This window comes from Mauremys reevesii, linkage group 10 (genome assembly GCF_016161935.1).
Source record: "Mauremys reevesii isolate NIE-2019 linkage group 10, ASM1616193v1, whole genome shotgun sequence".
Classification (NCBI taxonomy): Eukaryota; Metazoa; Chordata; order Testudines; family Geoemydidae; genus Mauremys; species Mauremys reevesii.
This window is the reverse complement of record NC_052632.1, coordinates 69,689,128-69,704,654: the sequence shown is the minus strand read 5'-3', so window position 1 is coordinate 69,704,654 and position 15,527 is coordinate 69,689,128. Positions and strand designations below refer to the sequence as shown.

The 15,527-nt window shown below is 38.7% G+C and overlaps 1 protein-coding gene across 5 annotated transcripts in view; it reads right to left on the bottom strand.

The window, feature by feature from the left end:
• LOC120374166 (putative short-chain dehydrogenase/reductase family 42E member 2) overlaps positions 1 to 15,098 on the bottom strand; it is a 30,741-nt gene extending 15,643 nt beyond the window's left edge. For 4 of the 5 annotated variants that reach the window (XM_039493494.1, XM_039493491.1, XM_039493493.1 and 1 more), the window contains exons 1-7: positions 14,830 to 15,098; positions 12,323 to 12,451; positions 11,139 to 11,536; positions 9,950 to 10,045; positions 5,744 to 5,801; positions 1,379 to 1,497; positions 270 to 345 (exon numbers count right to left, since the gene is read on the bottom strand). In XM_039493494.1, the coding sequence (XP_039349428.1) occupies positions 270 to 345; positions 1,379 to 1,497; positions 5,744 to 5,801; positions 9,950 to 10,045; positions 11,139 to 11,453 (664 nt within the window). In that variant the 5' untranslated portion in view covers positions 11,454 to 11,536; positions 12,323 to 12,451; positions 14,830 to 15,098. The remainder of the gene's footprint in view (positions 1 to 269; positions 346 to 1,378; positions 1,498 to 5,743; positions 5,802 to 9,949; positions 10,046 to 11,138; positions 11,537 to 12,322; positions 12,452 to 14,829) is intronic. The other variant, XM_039493489.1, reaches the window with a different exon arrangement.
• Between the last annotated feature and the right edge of the window lie 429 nt (positions 15,099 to 15,527).

The following is a 15,527-nucleotide window of genomic DNA, read 5'->3' as shown; positions in this document are numbered from 1 at the left end:
CACTCCAGGAGTGCGGGGCTGCGCACTCCGGTGGATCAAAGCAAGTTCGATATAACACAGTTTCACCTATAACACAGTAAGATTTTTTGGCTCCCAAGGACAGCGTTATATCAGGGTAGAGGTGTATTTTCAGAGAACTATCCACAATGATCTTGTCAACTCGAGGAAAAACACATATATACATGCCAGTTAGAAATGACATCAGGAGAAGTACTAAATCCCAGTATGTTGTTAACGGCTGAAGTGAATTAATATTAATTGAAAAATACCTGCTACTGGAGTTCCATTAGCTGCTAGTACCATTTGGTCAGCAATTGATTTGGTCTTGGAATAATGGTCAATATGCTTAAAAAAAAGAGCAAATATTATGGTTTTGTTTAATAAACTTCTGTCAAACCAGTTTCTTGTCATCAGCTCTGTAACACCTTCTCAAAATTAAGAAGTTGTGGGGGTACTAATTTAGGGTAAAATGCCTAAATTATTGTTTTATAAGAGAAGCAGACAGGTTTGCCTATACGAATCTGGATATCCAGTTGACTGTACTCCCTTTGAAGAAATATTTTAAATCTTATAACAATGTAAAATATTGTTATAATAGTGTTATTCAGATTTTAATTGCTTAATATTTTAAAATTTGAATGTGTTTCTGTAGTAGTAGAAAAACCACTCAAAATATTTGTTTTTTTTTGTACGAGTTAATGATTAGGTGAGAATTCTTGTGTTTGATTTTCTCCTAGTGTGAGCTTAATTTACTAAGTGTTTACTCCCCCCCAAGTTATTCAGAATAACATTATTAAAAACTATTTTGTCTGCCCATCAATAGTGTATGAATCATAGTGGTAGCTAGGCACTGCATTATATCAAGAGAAGTATTTTAATGGAAAGAGAAGATAGGAAAAATAAAAATTTACATGAACTGACAATGTTCGCTTTCGTATTAAAGACAACGATCCCATAATAAAAAGTGCAGTTTTTCCATTTCAGCATTGATTTTGAAAATAGATAATAATATTTGACCAGAGAGAAAACAGATAACAGGTATATAAATAAAAATAATGAATATAAAGACTCAGATAGAACCCTAATCCATACAAGGGGACCTTTATATCCTTGTTGAGCTTTATTAACTACAGTGGGACTCTGCATGAGCATAAGGACCTTCATGGGTTCCTTTCCACAGTCAGGGCCTTGATGGTAAAGTATATACTAACAGTTACTTAAAATAATTACGTTGGTTCTCAAATGGTGTCTATATACAATTTTAAAAAACAGAAGATTTTTCTTTTTTCTTATCCTTTTGCTTCCAATGTTGTTCAGAAATAACAGAGCAAAGCAATAAAATAGAGAAAACATGGAACAAATAGTACAGGCAAAATACCTTTTCTAGTGGAAAATATGGCACAGTTTCCTCATCGCCATCTTCAATGGGATTCCCTCCAAACACCACGTTCACTGTACTAGTATATATCAATCTGGGGATGTTCTGTTGTTTGCAGACTGCAGTGATATGCAAAGTACATTATTATTTCAATAGAAATTGGAATAAGAAAATAAATAACCTAGAACATAAGAATGGCCATACTGGATCAGACCAAAGGTCCATCTAGCCCAGTATCCTGTCTTCCGATATTGGCCAATGCCAGGTGCTTCAGAGGGAATGAGCAGGAAATAAGCCTTTTCTAAAACAACAGTCACATATATTATAAGAGTAATCATTCCATTTTAGGATTGTTTGGGAATTTCTAATAATATCTTACGTTTATATACTGTAACTCTATGCATTTCAAATGATCCCAAGTTCTTTATAATTTGGCATCACATTCTGACTGAATATCCTGTAATTGAATATTATGGTTTTGTAGAGGGCTAGAACTCTTCTGTTAGGAGAGGGGATTGGGCCCCAGTTAACTACAATAGAAGCAGCACAACTTCTCTAATGGCAGCCCACTATATATTCACAAGCTAGTAGGATGAAAGCAGGAAGAACTGCTCTTAAAACTAAGAAAATAGTTAATGCCTTCCAAATAAATGAATGCTAATTCTTGTGTTAGGAAAAGCTACTGCCAGGTTGCAATCAAGGGGTAGAACTGTTCCTCCTTTTTTCTGGCTTTCCTACAAACCTCTGGAGACACAACATTCTGTAAGTCCTCCATGGCTGGAGAGGGTGTTGAGGAGCAGAGGTCTAAACTATATGAATAACTATATTTTGTAAAACTAAAAAAATAATTTAAACAAATTTTATACACTAAAAACATTAAAACACCAAACACGCCCACGGTCCGAGGCTAGTCATTAAATCGTGGTGGTTCTGTCTGTCCGGGCATTCGTCTGTGGCCATAGTTCGTGTCCCTCTCCCCATCCTTTCCCCCCGCCCCCCCCCTTCCCTTTCCTCCCCCGCCTTTTGAAATGTCGTTGTGGTTCTGGCGAATGTCGTCAGTCACTCCTTCAGCTGGAAAAGCAAGCACCTGCATTTCCAAGCATTTCATGCCTTTTTCCCTGGATTTTTTGGCAGATGGAGCCTGCCTGCAGATGCCCTTGTGTCTGTGTCAGTGTGTGTGGATGTGACTGTCACAGTATGTGTGGACAGCATAGCGATTCAGCAGCAGCACATCAGCTTTTGCACAGCATGAGCAGATGCTTTTTTGATGATATATTGATGCATTGCCATACCATTGCCATACCAATAATTGGATTAATTTTATTAGATATACCCTTGGCTACCAGTCCTTTTTTGCTGCATTTGCTGCCCTGGCTGCTCTAGGCTGCTGCTGCAAAAAGCCGCAAAAAAAAAAACTGGGAACTCATCTCCAAATCTAAAAAGAAATTATCCTAGAAAGAATCAGTCTGCCTGCAAATAATATAAGAAGTCCTGCAAGTCCCTAGTAATCCTCCAGATCCCTATAGCAAGAGAACTAGAGAGAGAGAGAGAGAGAGTATCAGAGAACTGAGAGCTGTCAGCAGCTGCATGAGAGATCCTGCAGGCTGTATCTGCTCCTGGGGTGCTAACTGCTTTCTGCAGCATTCCACCTCCCCTCCTCTTCCTTCCCCTCCACAGCTCCCCTGGGCTCATCCCCCCAGTAAAGTATGCATAAAGATTGCAGCAGCAATAAGACATGAGTGAGTGATGAGAGGAATGATGAGCAGGAGTGATGCAGAAGACAGCAGTGACAGGACAGACAGGACAGTATAGAGGTAGGACAGGAAGGCCCAGCATCTCTCTGCTTTTCAGGGCACTTTGATCTTTGGAAGGGTGGGGAAGATGGAGGGGCTGGGGGAGTCAGATGGTGATCCTATGACGATGCATGGTATCAGCCATACCACACCAAAAAAGGAGACCAGGACTATGACCAGACCCTGATGATGGTTGGTCATGCTGGTAGTCCTCCTTTGCCAACTTTTTTTTTTGCCCTGATTGATGATGAGAGGATGATGGGCCACGTACCAGTCATCAGCCCACCATGGAGCTCCCATGGCATGCCATGGCGGGTGGCTGCAGCAAGTCTGCTGCAGCAGGTCTCATAAGAGGCATTCAGTAAAGATAAGTGACATGTTAGATTGTTTTTTTTTCTTTTGGGGGGGGGGTTGGGGTGGGGGTGGGGGTACCTGACCCTGACACTGTGCTGACCTAGACACTGTGTTGGTTTTGACCCTCAGCCAAAGGCAGCATTTGGAGGAGAATGCAATACTTTTGAGGACTGCTGGGAGTCCTCCTCCCCCAGTCTCTCCCTTGATTCCATCTCTTTGTTACGCTTTGTCACGCAGCACGCAGCTGAGCCCTGCTCTGGCTGCCCTGTCTCTGTTTTTTTTAAAAATTTTTTTTTTTTTTATTTTTAATTTCGCGTCGCTGATAGAGATAGAACAGCTGCTCCCGCAGCGATCACATCCGCATGGTCCATGCCATTCTTTTTTTCTTTTTTTTTTTTTTAATTTCGCCCACCGCCACGGAGCGCCACGCCACGCGCGCAAAAACAAAAAAATTAAAAAAAAAAAAAGCTTTTTACCTTCCTACCTGGCTGCTGCATCGCTCGCCATGCGGTCCTGTGCAGTCAGTGGGTGGTGGTGGAGGGGATAGGCCGGAGGCCAATACCGTCGATCGCACACATATCCCATATATGTTATATATTATATTTACCGATGCTGCTCCTGTTACTCCTAATGAATGAAACCAGTTTAACCATTAAAGAAAATAAAATCGATATATGTGGGCCCCTAGTGTTGTGGTGTTAGCGTAAAAATTTTTTTCGCGAAAAAAAGATTTAAACGCCTAGTGTAGACCAGGCCAGAGTTTAGGGATCCAGGGGCATGATCGCCAGGTTTGAGCAGATATGCCCTTGATTGTGGCCCCAAATACTAACCTCCACTCAGCTCTTGAGAAGAATAATCTGAGGGGAGAGGAACAAGCTGTACAAGGGGTCACAGGCAGGCAGACTATGGGTACAAACCAATCATGTTTTTGCAGCATAAATGTCATTATATTTCGGGAATAAAGAAGAGAGGTACAGAAACTGAGCCATAATGTATGCAATACAATTTGAAAAGCCATATCTGGAAAATGAAAGAATCTGAAAATTGTTTATCATAATTTTCCTGAGATTGTTGGTAAAAGACTAAAATTTAAGAAAAACAAACATGAGTTTGGGTGAGGAGTTTCCAGGTACAAAGTAAAATAAAAGGGAAACTTTCACTTATGTGGATATCTGTAGTCTTAATAGGGTAAAGTGATAATAAAAGTAATCCTGGCACTCACAGAGCACTGTCTCTGTGATACTATAAATGCCTTTTTCATACATTAAATAATTGTTTTAAATCTCATAACACCCATATGAAGGAGAGAGGTATTATTATATCCATTTTACTGATAAAAAGTGGAGAGAGATTAATAGTGTTATCCTGATGTGAGGGGATGCTGGTGGCTTTGTGCAGAGGGTGCAGGAGGTGGGGAATGGCATCTCTGAAATGGACCCACCTTTGCCCGAGTGAGGGGGTTTGGGATGATGTAGGATTGGGGCTAGTGATCATGTTTAGTGTTGTGCATGTGTAAGAAATTGCAGAGTAATCATGTTTATGAGAAAAATAAAATATAAAGTAACTAGAAAGCTGGGAAAGAGCAGTTTGAACTGACACTAAACCTGTACTGATGGGGGAGGAGAGTTAACATGGAAATGAGAGACTAATACGTATGTACAAAAAGGATAACAATAAGTTTATGTAAAAAGGGAGGTTGAAGCTGTGTTGTCTGGTGCTGGAGGCGACTGTGATGACATCACCCTGATGAGCTTCCTACTTGCGAGTAATTGATCATTACTTGCTGAGGGTTTTGCCTTAATAAAGATTTGTTAGATCCACCTGCTGAGCAAATGAATCTCAGTCCAATAGTACATGGATCCTTTGTTAATTTAATTCTGTAAAAGAGGTTTGTTTGACAACATGGCAAGGGAAATATAGGGTCCAGTGGTCCCTATGGAGCAGTCTACTCCGAAGCTTGGGTGGGATGAATATAGATTCCTCCTGCTTGCCCCTGCACAGTTCTCCAGCACCCAGTGTGGCTGTTTGGCTTTAGTGTCTTTGCCAAGTTTACAAAGAAAGTCTTGAGACAGGTGTGCTGTTTTAGTACTGTGTAAAACAAATGACATTTTCCTTATAAAATATATACTAAGAAATTGTTTAACTATGCCAAATAGCTTTTACTAAATGGTATATTAGCTTGCCATACCAATACAAAAAGACACATCTAGATACATACCTTCAATTATGAGTTTTGTCCCACCAACATTTATAGATTCAATCTTTTCTTTTTGTAGCTAGAAAAAGAGAGATTGTACAGTATCTGAATAATCTCACACTTTACATCTAGTCCTAGAGCTGGTCAGGGATTTTCAGGGCAACATTTTTTTTTGTGTGCAAAAAAATGTCAATTTTTAAAACAAAAATTGTTTCTGGGAATAATTGGTTTGCACCCTATTTTGATGTTTTTGAAACAAAAAGCTTTGTTTTTTCCTGTTCAAAATGACTTTTCATTTAAAAATGTAACAATGTATCCTAAAACAAGCATACAAAAAGGAGGATTTTAAATATGCATGTTATAGTAGCAATTCAATGGTCAGTCCTCTGTATTCAGAGGTATCTATTCAGTGAATTTGTGCTGTACAGTGACAAAATAATTAAACTATAATGTCTAGCAAAGATTATTATGTTGCTGTTTTGATTAAAATGTTAGGGAGTATTTTATTTTATTCAAGGAGGTTTGGGTGTTTTAACATTATTATTTTAGCCCTCAGTTTCTTTGTAAGGATCAGACATCAGGGACAAGTTTTCTTAGCTTTGACAACATTGTACCTACTAATTGTAGACAGTTGCGAATTTAAATACAGCAGCTATTGTACTAATTTAGTTCAGGTTTCAGTCTTCCCATCAACTTAGCTGGAGCATATTATTTCCGGGTTTTAATAGGTATATTTATATTTATAAATGTAAGTTCAGAGATTGTGGGGAAGACTTAACTATGGTTATGATATGCACTCAATGAGATTTGGCCATAAATAGTTAAGCCTCACAAAAAAATTGTGAAGTAGATAAGTATCATTATCCCTCTTTTACTGAGGGCAGAACGTATAGGTGAAGTGACTTGCCCAAAGTCACACATTGAGTCAGTGGCAATGCTGTGAACCCTACTCTCCCGTCTCCCAGTGCAGTGCTCTAACCCCTAAATTGCACTTCACTGACACTTCCCAGCTGAAAGTCCTTGGTTGCTCCCAGGTTGTTTTTGGAGCCTCAGATAGTGAAGTCACTTCCCCATCCCCAGTACAAGAACACTAAAAGAACAGATTCACTATAAATGGAGCTGCAGTTTATACACAGCAACACACTGAATCAACTTGAGAATTTCATTCTACAACACTTTCATATAAGCAGGATTTCAGTCTACCTGAGTTTGTGTTCTCTAGTCTTCCCTTTTTGGGAAAGACTGTCAACACCAAAAAGCTGTCGCAAGACAACTCTGGTGCCATCTAGAGTCCTTAGATTGCTTTGATTCTCGTCAATCATTTAGCTTGCATGCCTCTGGGTGGCACTGGTCTTGTGGGTTGATTATCTTGTAGGAAATGGAAAACAATCAGAGGTACATGCTGATTCTTTTAGCTTTGACAATAGCCTTTTATACTGTTAAACATGAAGTTTTGTTAACTCATTTGAAGACACTAGCTGGGAAGGACAGTAGTGTTCCTGACTGGATTAATTCCTACCTGTCTGGAAGGTTGCAAAGGGAAGTATTGTACAATTTATGCTACTTATGTGGGGTTCTTCAAAGCTCAGTTTTATTAGTCTTCCTTTTCAGTGTACATAAGAAAGAGTGTGAGTGTGTGTGTGGGGGGGGCGGGGGGATGGGGGGGGGAAATCACAAAGAAGTTTGAGTTGCAGTGTTAAAAGTTTGCAAATAACGCTTCTCTGTGTCTTGTTTTCATAAGTACACCTCTACCCCGATATAACGCTGTCCTCGGGAGCCAAAAAATCTTACCGTGTTATAGGTGAAACCGCATTATATCGAACTTGCTTTGATCCACCGGAATGCGCCCCCCCGCTTCCCCCTGGAGCGCTACTTTACCATGTTATATACAAATTCATGTTATATCGGGGTAGAGGTGTATTGGACTTGGGGTGGTAACTATGATTTCCCAGTAGCTGCCTGAGACTGGGATATGGAGGAGAATAAGCTGGATAAATTCAATCTTGATAAGATGGAACTGATAATAATGATTTGGTTGAAGGATTTTGAGGTTATTGCAGGGGTGATTCCTGCCCCCTTTATTGAGGAGATTTCATCAATTTTTGTTCAAGATTTGCAATGCAGAGGTTCCCTTGGATTCCTGTTTGCTCCTTGGAACTCAGGCGGACAGGAACACCTACTCCCACCTGCACTCAGCTAGGTGTTTGTGACCTTTTTTAGGACCTTGATACAGTGATTTACAGTCATCATTTTAGATTGAATTACTACAGTGCACTCTACAATGAGCTGTCCTTGAAGACTATTCAAAAGTTACAGCTAAGGCAGAATGGGAATGCCCACCTGTGAGTTGGTATTAGCAAATGGCACTTATTACATCTGTTATTTAACAGGTTCCTGAGCTTCCTAATCACTACATAGTAAACAATTCAAAGCTTTGGATTAGATCAATACAGTTCCATATTTTTTGGGCCTAGGTTATCTCTCATCATGTTATCTGCTATGACAGTTAGGATCAGCTGAGACATGCTTTAAATGGGATGGAGCTTGTGGGAGGTTATTCTTGGGGGAGGTGCTTGAAGCTGGAATGTGTGGCCTCAGCAAGCCTGAGAGAATCTGAGTCTTTTGGTGTTTTGGAGACAATACAAGGACCTTCTCTTCACTCAGGCATCTGCCTGATGTGGTAGGTAGACAAGTTATGAATAATGTGGAATAAAAAAGGAGTAAGAAGGAGTGGGAGGTAGATTGTTTATCTGTGGAGATTATTATTTTTCTAGCATGATAGAAGATGATTTATTTGTATCGATATACGTTTTGGTAACATCAGGTATATGTCCTGAGATCTACAGAAGGGAGCATATTATAAGTTTAAAAAAATAATTACAATAATCAGTAAATTTTCTGTTTAAATGTACATTGATGGAACTGTTTTTCTGATATGCAGATGGTGTTGAATATATATAATTATTTGCATTGATATAGAATTTGTTTCTTGATCTTGTACAGCACAGGTGCAGATTGTTGCACAGGTAAATGCAAGGTTAAATGTGATGCACAGAACAGGGAGTACAGAGCCATCCAATCCCAAATAAATGTCAAGTTACTCTGCCTAATAGTAGCAGTAGAACCAAACTGGAGAGTGTGATGCTAAGCGCTTCATTTGCATGCTGAGGATCACATATAAGCCAAATCTCTTCAGAAATGCTTGTTCTCTCCCCACCCTGCACTTTTTTTTTAACCTGTGCTCTTGATAGTAAGGAAGAAGATACGCAGAAGCTTTGACACTACCAATTATTGTGGGCAGCTAAGCCTAGTGCTTAACTTACTTGTACCCATGCACAGTCACAGTTCTCTCTTGTGGTAGGGCACAATTAAGTATGCGCTCTAGGCTGTGTACTGTACAAGGATCTGCAGGATCAAGGCCTCAGAGTAGTTTACAGACCACTGGTTATTAGCACAGGGTAAGGAAAGGTGTGGAATTGATAATTATAAGATCAGGCAACTGTAGGAAATTACACTCAAATGTTAACTTTCAATGAAAAATTGAGTAATCAATCTGAGACGAAACATGGAAAGAAGTTTTGAAATCTTACACTTTTGAACAACACTGGGTTAATGCCATTTTAGACAATGGCTTAAATCTCTTCTTCTTATCCACAGCTCGAATTTTCACCACTCAAAGTTAGAAAAGTTTTATGTCTTAACTATCACTGTAAATAAAACTTTAAGTGATTGATAGAGGCTGGATAAGGTCACTGATATGATGATCTATTCATAAATAACTGGCAATTTACAAAAAGACAAACATTTCAAGAAATACTTTTGATAGGTAGCTCTTTAAAACTATGATGTTCAATATATTGTGTTCTTGATCCTGTGAGTTCTTAAAACTGTGCACAGCAGGCAGTGAGAGAGGTTGAATGGAAGCTACAGATGGACATGAGTATGTTTAAGCATGAGACTTAATCCTCTGCACTGAGCAGACATTAATATAAGCACTTTGCACACAGGATAAGAAACGAGGTGTGTTGTGGGTGGTGAACTGGTGTATCTGAGAAGAAGATGGACTTAAATAAAAGCCTGGTTATTGGGAGACCTGAGTGCTGGGATAGGAATTTGCTCTTTTCATCGGCGTGCTCAGAAATCTGACACATAGTGCTATGATAACCACAGATCTCACATGCTAACTTATCATTCAGATAGCAAGACACATGAGATAATTGTACTCACTTGCTCTAGTCCTGACATTCCATATGCAGCTGCATGAAACACACAGTCAGCCCCTTCACAAATTGCAAGTAGGGCATCATAATCCCTCACATCAGCCTGCAATATATATGGAAAGATATTTTGAATTTGATCACAAAACTACAGTTTAGAGTTTACCATGAAGCTGTTAGCAGCCATAAAATGCATGCATGAAATTGTGCATACACTTGTTGTGATAAATAAAGGGGGAGGGATAGCTTCCTTTGATGGACACCCAGACAGCCAATTAGCTGTAAAATCCCTCTTGGTAGCTGACAAAAGCATTAGGTGTAAGCACAGAAGAGCTCCACAAGCCAAAATGAAAAATAAACCTGACAGCGTCTAACTAAACATTCCCTATCCAAATTATTTCTTCTAGGTATGGAAGATACTTTTTCATACCTGGTTCAACCCTTACACAGCATTCCTGCTGCAGTGCTTATAGCATTGCTGCTCCATGTCCCTGCAGCCCAGAGAACAACAGACAAAGGGAAAGTTTCTTTTCCCATTTTAAAAAGTTCTAGCCTTCCCATTGTCTCTTTTGGTCAGGTGCCCACTCATTTTCTTTATCTGGGGGACTTTTTAACCCTTTACAGGTAAAGCTAGTAAAGAACAGCTATCAAGAGGTATTTTACAGCTAACTGGCTGGGTGGATGTCCATCAAAGGGAGCTAACCCTACCCCCCTTTATTTATCACACTTGTGGAAGCCAGGGGCTGAAAATCAGGCCCATTTTAATACTTTGTAATGATATTATAACAACTTTCCTCCCAGGAGAGCAATACACTTCACAAAAATTAATTCCTTTAGCTTTAGAACACCCCTGTGAAATAGGGAAATATTATCATACAAATTTTGCAGATGGTTAAATCAAGGCACAGATAGGTGAAGTGACTTGCTCAAAGTCACAAGGAGAATTATTTGTAGAGTCAGGAATAGAACCCAGAAATTCCTTGTTCTAGGCACCAGACTTCATTGCTTTCTTACTGTAAGTACAGTAGTTCACATGCTTTTTACAGTCTATTGATTAAAGTGCTGTGGAAGTTGTGGAGGAGTCTTACTTTTATTTATGATTGTTCTGGGTTTTGTGAAAACTGTCCTGCTGAGACACTATGTAAAAATCAAACAGATTAACTTAATTTGATTGTTGTGAACATGTATTTTTATCATACCTGGATAAACACTACTCCATTAGGAATTTCCCAAATGGGCTCTTGTATATCTAACAGAACAACCGAGGCTCCTGATTTGGCAAGAGCACACCCCAAATTATATCCAAAGAATCCTCCACCTCCTGTCACTACTGTGTTCATGCTTCTTTTACTCAGTGCTCCAGCATGTCGGTTCAGATTACAGTCAGATGTTTGGCTCCAGGGGGGCACTACCCCATTAGATATATGTTTTGGGTCATGTCTATAACATGCAATACGATTTTCTATCACTAGACACACAAAACATTTTTTTTCCCATGTTGAAAATTGCTCCATGGTGCTCTGGGGTGCAGATAATTCCACTAAGTTTCATGTTAAAAAGCTCCATTCAGGGCTGCAATGTTTTTCTTTATCTTAACCTGTTTAGACGATATAAAGATAAATATTATTAACCAGTCTTTCCAAGTCAAAGGGTAATCAATATAAAAGCTTATTTATGTTAAATTTTTATAGCTTTCTTCTGTTTACTTTGCTTTTACCATATTTGTCACATTATACAGATGTAAAAATGGTGATATTTGGGAAACCTTACATACTGTCACCTACTGCTTGACAATTAAAACTTTTCCGCGTGTGCTTTCTAAACTAAAAAAAGTATCATGAAAAGGCCTCACAGAGTTTGCATATATTTGACCAGTCGTTTACAGAGATGGCAGCATACAGAATGAGAAGAAAAATATTAATATTTTTTGAAGTCAAGGAGCATGAGAGAGTGGCCAGAATTTTTTGTATGGATTGATGTGTTCCACATTCTGGGTCAGAATTAGGTCAGAATTAGAATAATGGTAGATACCAACATTTTCGTCATCTTGAGATAAATGGCCGTTTAGTTGTCTATGCAAATTGTGTCTGCTGGTCTCAATTCAGTTCCTGGTGGTCAAATGTCTACATCACAAAGGCTCAAGCTGCACTTTGGGGCTCACATAGCCTATGACCCAGGGTCCCGTAACTTGATTTGGAATCTTAAACCATCAGGGTCCAATATGAAAGAACAAAAAACACTTTGTTTCTACATTTTTTTTTAAAGGAGAAAACTTCCCCAATTCTGTAAACTAAGCATTAATATGCACACACTGCTCCACTCAGAAAAATCTGAGAAAAGTGATGCCCATGCCTCAAAATCAACAGCTAAATATTGAATGCACCTTGAGGTGGTCGGTGTTGAAACATGTTATTGGGCTGCTGTGAGGAAGTTTGCAATGCTATTGCCTGTTGTATAGCTGTACTGTGGATAACATAGGACAAGGCTGCCAATCTACCACCTTTCAGGGAAACTAATAAATTCAGAGAGAGAGAGAGAGAGAGAGAGATAAATGTGTCCATATTTTTATTTAGAAAGTAAAATAAGTAATCACGTTTATGAAACAAGGATACTATTTTCCCATCCATAAACAAATAGGCTCTATTAGGTGATGTTTGTACAGCATTTTAAAATGCCAAGCACTATATGGAGTCTAAGCATTTTTAATTATTGTGAATAATTATTATTGGATTTACACATATAAACCCACCATCTCTCAAGAAAATATTCAAGATATAAGTTATTTGAGATCCTTGCAAATTTGCCATGGGAATGCTACAAGAGGCCAAGGAAGTATACTTTCATTTAAAATGTTAGAAACTTTAAAAGGGAGAATTTCTATAAATACTAATTACCATCGTATACAAATGTGTAGTTTCCTTAGCAGCAAAAGTGCAGGGTACATGATGCCAATGACTTGGACAAACAAATCAAGAAGCAAAACATCAGTTTAATTCAAGTCAGAACCATAAAGAACTCTAAGCCACCAAAACATCAATGTGCTTCCTGAAGAATCATTTTGACAATTTAATAACATTAATCATAATATTTTACACGTGAGTAACTTCTTCCTTCTGAGGATTTCAAAGTACTTTACAACTACTAAATTAATTCCCACAACAAGCCAGAAAGATAGGGAGGTGTTATTAACCCCTTTTTTGCACGCAGGAATCTGACACACAGGAAGGTGAAATGATCTGACAAGGTCACACAGCTAGTCAATGGAAGAGAAGGGAATAGATTCAGAACTTCTGACCAGCAATACTGTGCTCTAACTACTAGTCAACATTTCCTTCCACATATGTTTCCATCCTCTTAGAATTTTAGCTTGTTTAACAGAGTGGCACGTTGCAGGAGAAGCGTGGTTCAGACTGATTAAATGGTATGCTTCTAGAAATAGTACTGTTAAATTGAGCAAAATATATTTTAAACTGAAGATCAAGAAAAGTTGCTTATCTAGGTCTATTTGATGGCAGAATAAATTTCCTAGACAGGTAGTAAGAACCTCATTCCTAAGTTGTTTAAAAATAGACTGTGTTGAAACTCTTAATATTATATTTCAGGGAATACTCGTGCATTGCTTGAGGGGATGGACTAGATGTGACTTAATTTTCCAAGTGTAATTTCTAGCATTTCCTTTCTTAGAGGTAAAAAATAGTGGAGTCTGGAGCAAAATTAACCAATAACATCACATATGCAAATAATGGCATATTGATTGGGTGCAGTTGAGTTCCAACTTCAGCTAGCTTTTAGAATGTTACAGTTCAAAATACAAAAGTCTGCTGGCAGTTGATGGAGTTAACTGGAATTCTAGGCTAGCTGTTTGTAGGTCTGAAAACATGAATGAATATACCATCAATTAAATTATAATGGCTTTTGTTTCAGAAATCTTGAATTCTTCTTTCACCAAGATTTTTGTCAATATCTCCCTCGGGGCAATAAATCTTGATATTCACAGTTCTACTGCAATAAATAACTGCTTATAATTTTGTGACACATCGTGACAATATAAAGTTGCACATCAGTAGCACCTTTGATTAGTTTCCTTTTGTGCATTCTATTTTCACTATTTTTTATATTTTTGAAATTATACAGAAAACCTTTACATTTTCTATTTGTTGATTTTGCACACAGAAAGTGCTAAATTTGAGAAAATTGCTGAAATTATTTGGAATGACTGAAAATAGAAAAAAATACAAAATACTCTTGTACACATTTAAGTTGTACAAGTGCATATTAAACAGTTTATCTTTAAGCAAACCTTTCGCTGTTCTTTGATCATTTTTCCCTCTAGCATAAAGACAGCCTGAAAGGAGGGCTCTGAAATGTTGTTAGGTGAACTGTGTAAGTTTCAAACCTAACACATACAGGACAGATGGTTTCAGGAGTGCAACTTTGAATGCTAACTCCTAGCACAAATAAGCCTTTATAGTCTCATCTCCAAGAAACTAGAGAGCTCCTCAAGGATCTTCCATTCACTACAAGGAAGATGTTACACAAAATCCATTTCAAAACAACAGTCAGTATCACTATAGCCATCAGCTTCAGAGACTTTTAGAAAATGCTCCCTGAATTTTCAGTCCTATGCAAAGTTCCCTGTCAGAAAAAAGTTGCTTCTAGCACTTGGTACATCTTTTCCCCTCTTTCTGTCAATTTGTAGAATTTGGATTGGCTATTTAATAAGTGTAAATAAACTCAGGGTTATGTGTGACTAGGTCCAAGTACTGTGGCTGCATCTTTAACTTCCCCCACTGCAATCTAGAGGTGATGCATAACAGCTATAAAGTACAGCAGTACACACAGTTACAGTCAAACCATTTCCATTTTAAATAGCCAGATAACAGGAATTACCTTTGGCAGGATCCTCGTTGTTAGACGAAAATTTAATTATTCTGAGTCCTCATTTGCAAGCTGGGGAGATGGTCAGCGCGGTTTTCTCTGGGTGTTGATTAGCACCGGCATAGCAGGGCTCCCCAGTGAAGCGTATTCCCCAAACGAGCTCAGATTTTCGGGTTCTTAATACTGCCCCTCATCCTAGGATCCAGAGGGAGCCGTTTGCCAGGGCGTACCGTGTGGCCACTTCGCTTACCTACTCAAGGTAACACCGGGGCCGTATTTACTTCAGTCGCAGGGCAGTTGGTTTCTGCTCGCAGCGTCTCCTAAAGAAGGAGCAGCTCTCATTGATCTAACGCTGTTAAGTGTATGTAGCAGCAAGGATGAGACACGGAGGAGCATTAACATACTATTTTACACACGTTTGAATTAATATAATATTTTACACACATATGACTATAGGATTTTGTTGATATAGTAAAAATTGTAAAAATGAAGTTCTACCATATTATCTCTAATATACAAATTTACGTGCCTCACACTGGGACACTTTGTAAAAGGGATATTTGGGGCGGGGGAGATTGTTAATCACCAACAATGTGGTTGGCAGGGTAACAGTCCCAGAAATGTGTGAGAGATGTTAAACGTCTCTGAATCTTGCACAACAAAATCCATTATACCAAGAGGGATGAAAATAATTTGAAACAAATGCTCAT